This window comes from Saccopteryx leptura, chromosome 6, assembly GCF_036850995.1.
Source record: "Saccopteryx leptura isolate mSacLep1 chromosome 6, mSacLep1_pri_phased_curated, whole genome shotgun sequence".
Lineage (NCBI taxonomy): Eukaryota > Metazoa > Chordata > Mammalia > Chiroptera > Emballonuridae > Saccopteryx > Saccopteryx leptura.
This window is the reverse complement of record NC_089508.1, coordinates 180951011-180965954: the sequence shown is the minus strand read 5'-3', so window position 1 is coordinate 180965954 and position 14944 is coordinate 180951011. Positions and strand designations below refer to the sequence as shown.

Here is a 14944-nt window from a genome sequence, read left to right as displayed (position 1 = left end):
ATTCTGCCTACGAAATTGGGAGTATTCAATAATAGTGAATGTGGCAATGGTTATTATTATTGAGGCACTTTAATAGGTCCCAGTTTAAAAACTACAAAGCTTTTCCTGTCGTAAAAATAGCTTTGTTATTCTCCCTTCTAATTTTGATAGCTTCTAAACCATACTACTCTATCTTATGCATAATTCTACTACAGTGTGGTTTACATGATTGATTTTTTCAAAGTGGTCAGGTACAATTTTCCCTAACCACTCCCCAAATCGGTCGCAGGCCCGTGGCTAGTTTGATTACAGAACAATTAAATACTGCCTGGTTCAGGAGTTTTAGGCAATAGGAAGTATCAGTACCTTAGACAGCCTGCCCCTTCTTCTCATCTGATGTTTGACCAAAGGCCATGCATGAAAAGTAATTCATGACAATCACAGGGTGATGTTATATCAAAAATCCTAGTGAGTACCTCTAGTCTGACACACACAAAAAGATATTATTGGTTCCTTAAATCACAGCTTATCTGAAGCAATAACTCAAAGGTATGACAAATATGTTTCAAGAGAAAACTTTTTGATTGCCTAGGGCTTTATTTGGGCACTGTCTCTTTACAACTTCTACTGGGCATCTATTCTTTGTGAGGTATCGTGCTAGGGGCCAGAAACAGAGGAGCCATTTATAATTATTATTATTATTGTCAATGTGGGATGTCTGCAATGCTTTATTTCCTCTCTTGATGCTCCCATTGATTGGGAGAGAGCTTCCTCAGTGTAAATCGTCTGAATGTTCCCCATCCTTTTAAACTCTTCTGTTTGGGCAGGGGAGGAAGGGGAGTAATTGAATTTGATGGGTGAATTTGGAAAGGGATATCAATCTTGCCTATCTCAGCCTTTTCCTGTTATCTTTTCCATTTTGGATGCTGGCTGTTCATAAGACTCACAGACTTTTCTGTGTTCCTCCATGCAGAAGTTTTACATGGACAGTCGACATCCTAGCAGAGAGAGGACAACACTGCCTGTTGACTGGGTGGGTTCATCTGGCTGATACTGATGTTTACTCTCTGAAAACCCACCTATCTGCAGAAATAAGCCACCCTCTACAATATCATCATTATTCAAAATATAGGTGATATTGTCATTTTTCCATACCCCTTCCATTATTATCTTGTTTCTCAAAAGGTTCAGAACTCAGGTTGGAAAAAGGGCATTATTTATTGAGTCCCTTAAGACCTTAATTTTTTTTATTAATTTTATGGGGTGACATTGATAAATCAGGGTACATATGTTCAGAGAAAACATCTCCAGATTATTTTGACATTTGATTATGTTGCATACCCCTCACCCAAAGTCAAATTGTCTTCTGTCACCTTCTATCTGGTTTTCTTTGTGCCCCTCCCCTCCCCCTACCCCCTCCCTCTCCTCCCCCTCCTCCCATAACCATCACACTCTTGTCCATGTCTCTGAGTCTCATTTTTAGGTCCCATCTATGTATGGAATCATATAGTTCTTACTTTTTTCTGATTTACTTATTTCACTCAGTATAATGTTATCATAAGACCTTAATTTTTAAAGATAATATAAACCCTTATGCCAATCACCAGTTAAGTAGTAATACAACACTTCCTGTAAACCAGAGACACACTGGTAACTGTAAGAGATGTGAAACAAGTGTGTCTTTAATACTTTTTGGTGTCCCTCTAAGAAAATAAGACATTTATATAAGAAAATAACTTGCCGTGGCCGATTGGCTCAGTGGTAGAGCGTCGGCCTGGCGTGCGGAAGTCCCGGGTTCGATTCCGGGCCAGGGCACACAGGAGAAGCACCCATCTGCTTCTCCACCCCTCCCCCTCTCCTTCCTCTCTGTCTCTCTCTTCCCCTCCCGCAGCCAAGGCTCCATTGGAGCAAAAGATGGCCCGGGCGCTGGGGATGGCTCCTTGTCCTCTGCCCCAGGCGCTAGAGTGGCTCTGGTCGTGACAGAGCAATGCCCTGGATGGGCACAGCATCGCCCCCTGGTGGGCGTGCCGGGTGGATCCCGGTTGGGCGCATGCGGGAGTCTGACTGCCTCCCTGTTACCACCTTCAGAAAAATACAAAAAAAAAAAAGAAAAATAACTTGACAAAGCAATGACATATGTGAGGCCAAGAGTTCAATTGTATTTTACAATCAATAAATATGATTAAAACGCTGAAAGGGAAAATTAATATGATATTGGATTAATTTTTAAAAAATGTTTTCATCAAGTATTTGGGTTTTGATTTGGGCCTTTGTGGAAAGAATAGACTCTAGATGGGTGGAGAATAGAGGGAATTTCCATGAAGGGAACATAAAACCTTCAGAGGCAAAAATAATAGCTATTATTATTGAACACTATCCATAGACACTTCAGTGACATATCTCATTTAAAATTCCTTACAAGGATAAGTAATTATCATAATATATGCATTACAAGCCTAAGCGATTTGCCTGAGGCCATGCTCCTGACAGTGGGGAAATACGCATTCAGCCATCCTGAATCCTGGAGTGGATCCTGCTAACCCCCAAGAGGCGTCTGTTTCACTCCAATGCTTAAAGTAAATAGCCAATATTGGAAACAAGTGAGGACAAATGGCAAAATCGCTTATGGATTGTATGGGACGCAGGCAGAGGAGTTGAAATTTGACCTTCGACCTGACTGGGATGTATGAAATACTCTTAATTAGAGAAGGAGCAGGAGAGAATAGTGTTGTGGGAAGATGGAGTTCCCACCTGGGAGAAACACAGCACGTCCTCAGAGGGCAATCAGTATAACGACCAATATCATATCCCCACAGTATTTGAATGAAAGTGGTCTACAGACTGGGCACAGTGACAAAATGTATTGCCGAAGGAATAAATCCACAATTATGGTTAACTTTTGATATTTGGGGGGGGGGGCTTAAAGAATTCACTTAATGCTTGTGAGAACCCCATGAGGTATTATGATTACTTCCATCTGACACATGAAGAAACTAAGGTTGAGGGGTATTAAATGTCTTCCCCAAGGAAACATCCTTGTAAATGGAGGAGCTGGGATCGTAAACCCACACATTCTGGTTCAGAAATCTGTATCATGACCAAGTACTCTGCGTTCTCTCAACAGCTCCTCTGACCCTAATTGGCATAGTTGGTACATTTCATGACCTGTTTTAAAATCTGAAGTATCTCATTATCCTGAGCCAGTCATTTTTCTAATGTTTGACTCACAAAGCACTAGTTCTGCAGAATGTCAACAGATACTGCATGAAGAAAAAAGATGGTGGACCTACACAGTTGGAAAACACTAGCTTGAATGAAGTTAAACAGGTTTCCCTCCCTAGGGACTTGTCAAGAGCTTTTCCCCTCTCAGAGTGTGTGAGCTGTAAATTTCACACTTTGGGGAATGCTGGTCTAAAGTGGTATTTTCTATAACTTTTATTCTAAATCATCTGAGCTACTGTGAAATCAGAGGGCTTCTACATTAAGATGATGTCAACAAGATGGTATTTCAAAAATAATATTCAATTAATGTGTCTTTGAAATATAATGTGTCTTCATGGCCTCTCTGTGTGTTTTTTGCTTCTATAGAAGCTTGGCTGTTAGACTTTGGAAATATTATATAATAACTGCAGAGCTCTACTGATGCACCAGCTCTCATCAGATGGAAGAGAAATTCATGTTAATTATTTGGGTTGAGCAAAAAAAAAAGAACAGGTATGTATTCATTTTATTCACACTCTCGGTAATAATCTAATGAATGCCTTTTGCAATGAAGCTGAATGTTTCCCACTAGTAGACTTTAACTCTTTCTCTGTCTAATTCTGTTGAAGTATTTCATTCTGATTTTATACTCATTTCCCCTTTCTAGACAAAAACAATTCAGAAATCACGATATTTATTCTATAACAGTGTTGGCTATCCAGAAACCTCGCATTCTGGGCTCAACATATCCTCCTAACTAAAATGGAAGCTAACTCACGCTATTCGGCTTACTGCACGTACACCAAGGCAAAGCAATCATTTCAGGGATGGGAAGAAAGAACACTGCAGTGATTGATTACCATAAATAGTCTTGGCCTGGGGAGTAACTGGGTAGTTCCTATTATATAAATATTACGTGAAGACGCACACAGAGAGACACAAAGCTATACCCAAGCTATTTCATGTTGTTCTCTAAAGAGTTTAAATTTTTCTCTCAAAAGTAAATTTAGAAAATATCCCGAGAAAACCAAAAATGCAGTGTCACTCACCATATCATGGTCTGAAACGGGTCCGAAACTGGTGACGAAGATGTCAGTCTTCACTTCAGTTACACGCTCTGATGAAGCAGGAAATTGGGACAGTGAATGTCTATCAACAGCCCTTATTAGATCTCACCACCACATACGTACACCCAAATGGGAAATTTATTGGCTTTGATTAGCTATTTCTAAAATTGGTCCACTGTGTAGTCCTGATGATTTACTGCTTACACGTGAAATTTCACAGTTAATATTTTTCAGTGGAGAACAGGGCCTTAAATACGCTACTTTGGGAGGCAGAAACTTGATAGAAAAGTCAGCTCCTGCTTAATGAATTCTTCAAGAATGGACATACTTTTCTAAATGATACCAAGGCCATTTCACATTGTATTACAATGTGTTAACATATGGATATGGTTTTTGCTTCAGAATTCTTACACAGCTTGCCAGAATCTTTAGGCATTTAGGCTACTCTTGGGAAGTACATAGTAGATGATAGTGAGCTTTATTAACTCTTTATGGACCCAAGGTATGTATTATAAATGATTGCTTTCTGTCACTAAATCATAACTATATCACCTAAGTTACTCCCTGGAATAATCTGACAACCTATAGAAGTACCTTCAATTTTGAGGATACACAGAAGGTACTGTGGCACAGAAAAGTTCATTTAATAGATGCCATTTCAAGTTCAATATGATTTTATTTTATTGGTCTCTGAGGCATATCTATTAACCAATAAAACACATTTATTGTAGTTTGCTGACAACTCAACACAGATATTTTCAAGGAAATACATTCATTCCCAAAAATATATAAAGAAATATTTCTTTCATAAAAGGAAACAATTTGTTCAGAGGTAAGAATGAAAAAAAAAATGGCTTTATAATTTTCAACTTTAGCTCTGAGACATAACATCCCAGTATATTAAGCAATTCATTATATTTATTGAGACATTGTCTCTCTGGCATGAGACAAAGTGGTGATCCAATATGTGCCATAATAAATTATTTTGAATATCAATTTGATCCCTTAACAATTCACTTGTAAACAGCTAATATTATCGGAATAAATTTCTCTCAAGGAGGTCATGTTATAAAATACAAATAATGTGTACCTCCAAATATAAAGGAATTTGGAAATGGAGATTGTCCCTTCAATAATTAATGCAGAATTTTTTGGTTTGTTTTTGTAAACAATTTTATTGACTCCAAAATGCTTAAAGAGCCCCTGGACATAAGAATTATCTGGGGTTTCAGATTTTCAAAATGGAGGATAGAGTTTGAGACAGAAAGTAGAGTCATATTTCTAGAACTCATTTTCAACCTTAGTTTCAACATTCTGCAGCAAATGTGTAGCTTTAGAGGAACAAATGGCTATCAGCAATAAGTCAGTCAGGACTGTATTAACCACTTGCCCTGTAGAGTGGTTCCCATGCTCACCCCTTCCAGCAGTTCTTTGTTTCCAAGGTTGATTTTCCATTCTTTCCAGATAATAAACAATAAGATTTATGGTGCACATCTTAAAATTTTGAATGCTATCAATGGACTTAAAATGACATCCACTCTTTTATTTTTATATTTGTAGCAGGAACCTACTATTAAATACATGCTTATTTGAGAAATGTATGAGTCCCTGTCTGCACTTGGATGTGCTTGGTAGTGTGGGACAGCTCTCCTGGACTCCTTTGTCGCTATTAGATATTTCTTGAGTACAGAGACTGTAAAATTTTTGAACTTTAAGGTATTTCCCCAAGGTAGCTAGCTTTATAAACACTGGCTTACCAGATGTTTTAGGAGAGACCAATCTGTTTTACCTAACACGACAGTGTGTTCTGAAGAAGTGAGATTACCACTTGCCAAATATATGTGCTATTTCCCTCTACTGTTTTTTATATTTCTAGTAGATTCCTATGCCATATAAGCAACATATTATAAAGGCCAAAATAACAGTTTGTAAAGATTACTGTGCCATTCTAATAGGACATGAAACACGGTTAAATTTACATACATTTATTGCCAGACATAATTGTTACTGTACCATGTAGAGATAACGCATGAATAGAAAGCTGGTTACATCAATGGCTATAACCACATTTTTAAACATCTATTTCTTTATTCTTTTATTCATCATTGTCCCTAAGTGTATTTACCATAACAGTTCATCATCTTCCACTACTTCATTTTATTTTCTACTAACCGTCTCCCTCTGAGATTTCCCAAAACTCACCATGATATTCTAGGGCATGTACCTGACCAAGAGCCCTCACTACATAAGCCTCTCAAATGACGTTCTCACTCTGCACTGTAATCATATCAATAGCCTTATAGAGGTTCTGAGTTTTGCTGTTTTATCCTCCTTCTCCTCCAAACATAGTCACAAAACCTAAGCTTACGATAGCATTGCCTGCGAGGATGGTAGTGATCACTCAACTACCACACGGAGGAGCGGAGGAGGTGATTGATGGCATCAGATGAAGAAGGAGCCCACGCAGTTCAGTGAAAATCTGGGAAGCCACCAAGAACGAGGGGTAGGGCTATTCGAAGAGGACAGCCACCACTTTCTGCACTTCCCCTTCCAGTAGGCTTCCCTTGCTACATACTCAGGATCCTTTGACTTGTCGTCAGCTGTCAGCAAGTGCCCAGTGGAACCAACGGTTTCCACTGCTGGAAAACTCTGCTTATTAGATGTGAGCCTCTGGCTGGAAGATTCGTCATGCAAGCTAACCTGCAGATGTCTCTAATAAGTCATATTCTAAAGAAATGTGGTCAACTTTAGCCAAGTGTCCCCAGATTTGGTAATGCTACTCTAAAAAATTACAGAAGCTTTAAGGTAAGCATGAGGCCAATATAATATATTATGTTGTTCATTATAAAATAAAAATATATCTTCATAGTGAAAATTTGAGAAAAATATGAAAAAAATATAAACATTCCATGGAATAATACCACCATCCACATAAATCCACTGTTAATATCGATACATTCCCTTATTTTTTTTTTCTATTCAAATATATACTTAATGATTAGCCTCAAACCACATTCTCACTCAGTTGAGTCTAGTGTCAGTGACAAGGAATAGATACCTTTGACCAAAAGTATGTCTCTCACTATAGCTCACCAGGAGTTCCCTGAGTGGCGAGTGGTTATTCTTTTTTAAGTTAGAAGGTTTAAAATGTGGAGTGCAAAGTTTTAAGACAGCCAGGGGATTGTTGTGAATGACCTTCAGCCTAATTGTAATTTGTGGTTAACTTGCTTTTTGGCAAAGAAACGGTGGTCTGAAATCAAGGCCTCGTCAGGTCCAAGATCAGGCTGAAATGGAGTACGTGCTCATAAGTGTGTTCTCTCACTGAAATCTAGGGGAATGGTTGAAAAGCCATCTTTTCTCTAATTCGGGGAAAATTTTAGTTATCTCTCCCTCTCCCCTTCAGATCGAAATCCCCATGGTGTGGGAGGAGAGAATGTATTTATGTAAATTATTTATTATTTAAGGAACACCAGAGTACCATTAGACTCTAAGTCATCTGCTCTAATGCCAGACTTTATCGACTTAACACCAGACTCTAAAGTGTTAAAATACCTAGAAAATACTCGAAGCCTTTTATGGAGCACATGAGAAAACGACAAGATATTTTTATGCTTCAAAATACTCTATTTAAGAGCTTACAACATGAGTCAGGAACTTCTAATAACATTCAGCTAGAATGATTTTACACCTAGCCAAAGTTAAACATGAATGAACCCCTTACATAACTAGGAAGTGGTCTGAAAATGAAAAACATTTAAAATAACTTGGTTGGAAGACATGTTGAAAGAACAGATTAATCAGCAAACTTTTTTCAATCAAACATTTCCTTCACAATAATCCTTCCCTGTCCAATGTAAAAAAAAAAAAAAAAATTAACAGATTCTTTAAATGTTTACACATGTTCAAGTTTTCAAGGGAGAAATATAGGATAGAGTTCATGTAAAATGGGTGATGATGATAATTGTTCTTACAGTGGTTGGGGAAGATCTTCAAATAGTTCATCAATATAAACGAAGTTTTGATGCTAAACCAATTAAAATCAGTCCTTGAACAAGCCTACCCTTCTAAGATATGTTTTATATATAACATATATAGACACATACATACTCACATAGATATACACACATACACACTATATTATATTTATATATACTCTATAACAGCAAGACAGCAGTAGAGCTGTTCTTACTGGGGGATTACTTACAATGTTGGTAACCTGCTGATCAGTATTGAAATAACAGATGTTTGGCAGTGATAATTCAAAAAGATGATTAGTGCTTCAGGCAGAAATGGGAAAAGCAGTGGAGTATAGTAAGCAGTAAACACATTGGTTTAGGAGTCAAAACACTCAGGTTTTAACTGAGATTTTCCTGGAGAACAAGTTGTATGATTTTTAGGTACAATCCTCTATAATTTCTCTGTTTTCTTACTTTTTCCATGAACAAATGATACCTGCACAGTTCACTACATGGCATTAGAGTGAGGGTCAAATAAGATTGTGATGCCCAAAACATTTTGCATGTATTTGGTGGGTACAATCAATTAGTCAACTAATGTTTGTGTAGCATTGTCTAGGTGGCTGGCAGGCATTGTTCAAGGTAACGGGGATATATTAGGGAACAAAAGTACCACAGGTCTTGTTCTTCTGCAGCATATCTCATAGTCTTTGGGGGAAAAAAATGTTTTAAAGAGATTCAAAACATAGATCAAATAAACAGAGATAGGTAGATATTAGATACGCTGTTATGTACAAACACATACAAATTATACTAATCAATTTCAGATTATTGGGAATTCTTGGAGAGAATGCCTTTAGGAGAAATGACTTTGAATTAAGACCTGAAAGATGAGAAAACTTCAGGGACGGGCAGATCCAGGGACAGATGTTTCAAGGAGAGGAAAGAGCAAGACACCCAAGGTAGGTGTGTTATGTTTAAGAAACAAAAAGTTTACTATGTCTGGAGCCTGGTGTTGCTGATGATCATGGTACAAGATGATGCCCCAGGGGCAAGGAGGGCCACACGGAAAGAGCTGTGTGCCTCTCACTAAGCAGCTGACCTTTATTCTAATGCAAAAAGAAGCCTTTGGGTAATGACATGAAGTTATGTCACTTGCAGTTTAAGAAGATTGCTAATACTGTGTGAATCTGGGATTGTAAGAGTGTTGAAGGGGGCAGGTGTCAAACCAACAGTGAAGAATTATAGGTGTTGTTTTATTAGAAATACCTATTATAATAACTTATTTAATATGACATTGGTTATATTTTCATTGGAAATACGGTCTACTGCTGAACTCAGAGTAATATTTACTGTGCCTAGTCTGTGGACTTGTAACTTATGAAGGAGGCTTACTGACTCCTTTAAACTACTTAGTGGTCTATTAATTCACAGAGGCAGTCACTATACAGAGACTAAATGGTCTAACATTAGTAATCATAATAAAATATTCTTTAAATTTCACACTGAAATGTTACTGTTTGGGCACTGAAAATATTCTGGGCTCCCTACATAAATATCAATGTATACTCCTGGATTGGACATTTCAGCTCTCTGCCAGTCTTTCTGGAACAACATTTTTGCTCCATCCTTTGCTTCCATCCCTTAATTTTTAGAGTAGTTGGCAATTTTCCCTAGTTGATATATAGTGCTACTTAATTTTGTTTGTGTTTAGCTACTAAAGATGCATAGATGATAGAGACTCACATTTCAAGGTGTCTAAATAGCTTCTGATCTTTTGTTCCTTTGCATTTCAAGAACTCAGATGATACAAGCAATTCTCAGGGGTAAAAAAAAAAAAGTAAATTTTATTGTGGTAGACATTTATCTCAATTCTACTGAGAAATTTCCTTCTTCCCTCCTGATATTACTGGCAATTTCTCTGGAGAGAGGGCTAATCTTTGGAGAAGAGTATGTCTGCTGTGTTGGAGAAACGGGTTTCTTTCAGTCTATGTAAAAAGTCTTGATCAATACTGTATAGTGTGAGTCGCTTTGAGGTAAGATACATCTTGTTCCCACTTTAGTTATATGAGAATAATAACATAACAATGTTGGAAGGAGGTGGCATCCACTTAGGACTTTGTCCTCTCCCAAGTTTTCCAGAATGGCAGCATCTGTGACTATTAATAATGAGATTTCATCTCAAAAACACTCCAGTGTTACTTTTCAAAGACCTCAGATTTTACCTGAAAAAAGGGGATCATCTATAGAAAAGCTTTTTAAAAATATTCAACATTGTTTCCAGAAAGAAGGTGAGAAATGGAAACTATATAAATGGTCAAAAGTAACTGCACAAAAAATCAACGGCAGCCATTTACTAATCATTTGGCCTTTATAACAGAAGCAGAGTCTCAGCGGCTACATTTTATCTTAGGAACTTCTTGGCAGTGGACTGGAAGATGCCTTATATGCACCAGGAAAAGATGAAACTAGAAAGTTTCTAAACACGCATTCCTTTGGGCATTTGGTTGGATTCATTAGGTGAATTGGCTTCATGAGCTGACTGGCAATGTTATCCAGTTGAGGTTAAGGGGCGTTCTCTGTTCATTTTAACAGTTCCTCTTGGGTTTTTGGTACCTGCTTTTTCACTAAAATGCAACTGAGTTTTGGAATGTCCAGATATACTATCTCTGTGGAAATAGATTGCATTATGCCAAAGTCTGAGCATCTGTGACACACCTTGCGTTAAAAGCATCAGATGAAATTACAGCAAGTTAAAAAAAAAGGGTTCCTGAGTAGACTCTCAGAAAATAACACTAAGTGCCATTATCTGTAAGTATAACAACAAATATTAGAGAAATCTAACTTTTTAAAATTTGTGTTTGATATTGTCAGTGTTTTAGAATCTTGTTATTTTATCAAACACTATTGCATTGTGACAGAAATATCTTGTCTAAAACTCTAAAGTTTTAAAATTCTAGCTTTTTAATGTAAATACAAAATTTGTATTTTAACTTAGTTGAACATGGATAAAATATTTGCCTCTAATCTCAACATCACACAGGTTACAAAGAATGAAAAGATCAAATGAATATCAGATATCTTATAATCTTGAGATAGAACAAGGCTGAATTTAAAGAAGTATTAAACACTACTGCTTTCTCTATTCCTTAGTAACCTAAATGTCACAAAGTTGCACATAATTTCCCAAGAGTTAATTCTTTTTCTCCCAGAGCAGTTAGTTTCCCACCTTCACATATTTTGACAGAAAGACACATAAGCAAAGACCCTAAACTAACTCCCCAAGGAGTCAACACCACCTGGCCAGCTGCATGCATATCCAACCGGGTCATCTTACTTAGTTGGAGATGCTTAAATCTTCAAGTTGAGATCTCTTGCAATAGTCGGGCTAAAGGAAGTCTGAAAGATCTCATATGGGCATAAAAGAAAATCCCAAATCATAAAAATAATGAGAAAGTCTGCTTTGAGGCAGAGATTGCTTGTTAAATAACATGTTTGTGCTAAAATACCATGAGAGAAAAAATGTCAGTTTTACTTTCGTTACAAATACTTATCTAACTGATACTTCCAGATGAGTAAAATCTGAAACAAAGCAAATACAACAAAACCCCAAATTTATAATATAATACTTATAGGGAAAAAAGAAGAAAATGTTAACTATCTTTCAAGTAGGGATACAGTACATTCTTCCACCTATATTCTTACCTACCTGTCTATTTATACGCACTGCTCCTTACTTTTATCTACCTCTCTTATGCATCTGGGTTGGTCACGTGATGGTCCACATTCATTCTTTCCTTGCCTTCTTTATCTATGTTCTTTGAGGATAAAGTCTTTGAGAGGTAGCCACCGTTCCACACATTATTTATTGAGATTAAACTTAAGGCAGAATTTAGAAACTATAATATTTTTAGAAAATACAATTAGCAGGGAGGGAGAGGGTGAAAAGTTCTGTAATTCCTTTAAAACGTGACTCAAGGAAGATCTCACTTCTTTGACACTCTCCAGATTGAGCTGCATTTAAAAAAATGGTTTTTGCCCTAATCTCTTTCAGGGAGTGAAATAAAATTGTTTATAGGAAAAAAGAAAAAAGAAATTTTTTTTTAAAAAAAGGTCTTTTGTAAACTAGATACATGAGAATGAGCCAGTGATCAGGAGGAAGGTGGCATGTCCCAGACAGTAAATTGCGTGTCATTAATATGGCTCACTGGGTGATTCTGAGTCATTGCATCAATAAAGTGTTGCCAGTATACATGGTGGGGCAAAGGAGAAGGTAAAGATGTCACTGGAAGGGTATTCCTTGTCCTTAAAGAGCCACAATCTGTCTTCAGAATTGAATTTTGGGTCTATGTTTACGGGTTGTTTCTCTCCCCCTCCCAGCGTGCAAGGGCGGCCACTAGAATGGGGGCTGAAATGCCGCCAGATGGGTTCAAGTCAAGGGGAGCATTAACTCATTTTTTAGAAAGTTGGAGAAAATTCAGGTTTCTTTAGTTTATCTTAATCACAGTCCAAAAGGAGAAACCAGGGAAAATGGATCCCAGAGAATTGTTTGGTTTGGTCCTGATTTAAAATGACAAGAAGAGTCTGACTCCTCAAGGCACACATCCTAACACGGGTCCTCCTCCTTCCCATTTCTTCATGTCGCCCTCCCTCCCCTGTCCCGCCCCTTTCTCCACCCTCTGTTCTCTCTGCTTAGTTCCCATACCCCATACCCTCTTTCTTCTCTAACTTTTCCTTTCCTGGCTTGCCTGTCCTTCTGGCTTTTATCTTCGCCCTTTCCCAGCCACTGTGCTCTCCTGTCTCGACCATGCTGTAGGCAAGAGCCATTCAACAATGTTCTTCAGCCCCCGGTGGGGAGAAAGCAGACCTCCATACCTCCGCTCAAAGCAAGAGAGTCTAAATGGGCACGAAACCACAATTCCTGACCATTCTGATTTGTGTTTCCTGGCTACCGATTATTTCAATTCAAGTTCATTAAAAGGTTTCTTCGTCAACTTTGCACTTAAAATATGAACACGGTCAACTTACTTTTTACTTTGCATTCCTGAATAAAGTATATTAAATCATTAGATGTACCCACATTCATCCATTTTATCTCTTCTGTCTCAAACAAAAACTCCCTTCCAGGATATCTCTGTTTTATATGTTATTCTTTTATTTTCATTTTCTCAACATTGCTGTTGTCCTTGAGAAGGTAATCTTTTAAAATAGTGTTATAATATCTGAAAATTGATTTCTATCATCTGGATGCACCAAGTTATATATTTTGTTTCTTAGTTATTGGACCCAGGGTATATATCTTCAAAGAGGAACGCTAAACCTTCTGATGCAGTGTGTGTTTCTGAAAAACAGGTCATGACGAATTTGCACATACAAGAGTTTCTTACATTAGTCTCAAGTCTCAGCTTATCACATTTTTATATTTTCTGAGGGCATTCGGAACAAAATCTCCCTGCCTTCTGCACAATGTTATTTTTATAAAACCAGACTTTTGCCATAATAAAGGAGAGAGTGGGCCCCTGTCTCTTGCAAGAGTAGATTATCCCAGCAGTGAATCATAAGCCTTTTAAGAAGAAACTTTTACCCCCTTATAAGCTAATGACAGTCTTTCATGTATTTCCCCTACGTAGTCTTTCTAATCTGAAAACAATGGATGATTTTTTAAGGTCCATTTTTGCAATAGAGATTTACTGGATGGCATGTCATACATAGCCTACCAGAAATCTATGCTAAAAAATGAAATTAAATGATATTCCATAGAGAAATACACATACATACGCACACATGCACACACACATTAGATCATTTTTCTATTTATAGAATCTGGAAAAAAATGGTGTCAACATTTTTCTTTGATTCTGTTTTTTAAAAATCTACCTATATTTAATATTTTAAAGGTTAGTTTTCAAAAGATGGACATTCACAAAATGTACTTTAAAATTTTAATGATTTTGGAAAAAAATATAATAAACATATACCATTATACCTCTTGAGGCTAAAAAATGTACTCCAAAAAATTACAAAAATTAAGTCAGTCAGTATTGAAGTTGTTTTTTTTTTTTTTACAAGATCTCATATCTATCAGATTGAACTGAAATACATTATAGTATGATACATAAAATAGAAATAGAGGAAAATATTTGAGCTACATTTAAATTTTTCAATGTGCATTATATCCTCAAAATCACTGTTTCTAGGAATCATAAGTATCCCCAAAATCACCTTTAGCAAAGATTTAAAGGACATTCTTCTTTTTTCAATTTTTCCAAGTCCTTGAATTCGTTACTACTATAGCATATTCTATCCATTTCAATTAAAAAGAATATATCTTGACTGTATTTGGTCATCTACCTATTTCTCTTCTTTAAATACATGTCTATTGTTGTTATTTTGGTCTATCAGATAGATAATCAAAGTAAATTCTACCAAGAGTAATGTTGCATAATGAATTGATATAGTTGTTTCTGCTAATAGAAGGCATATGTGTGTGTGTGTGTGTAAAATTCTTTAACAAACAAAACTTTACACAGCTTAGAAAGAACACTCATATTCAAATATAACAATATTACATGGGATTTCTTAAACTAGAATAAAGACAAGGTTTTCTAGAATTTTTATAAAATTCTGTTGCTTTTGTAAGAAGTGATATCACAGAGCCCGAAGAAGATTTAGTAAATAAATCAGACACGCGGCCAATAGCACGTTAGAGAGCCTTGCTTTTTAAAAGTAATAACCACTGTC

At 36.8% G+C, this 14944-nt stretch overlaps 1 protein-coding gene across 2 annotated transcripts in view; it reads right to left on the bottom strand.

Moving 5' to 3' along the window:
- The window catches only part of GABRA1 (gamma-aminobutyric acid type A receptor subunit alpha1), a 56167-nt gene that overhangs the window by 32360 nt on the left and 8863 nt on the right, over window positions 1-14944 (bottom strand). For both annotated transcript variants that reach the window (XM_066342647.1, XM_066342646.1), the window contains exon 5: window positions 4230-4297. In XM_066342647.1, coding sequence (XP_066198744.1) covers window positions 4230-4297 — 68 coding nt within the window. The remainder of the gene's footprint in view (window positions 1-4229; window positions 4298-14944) is intronic.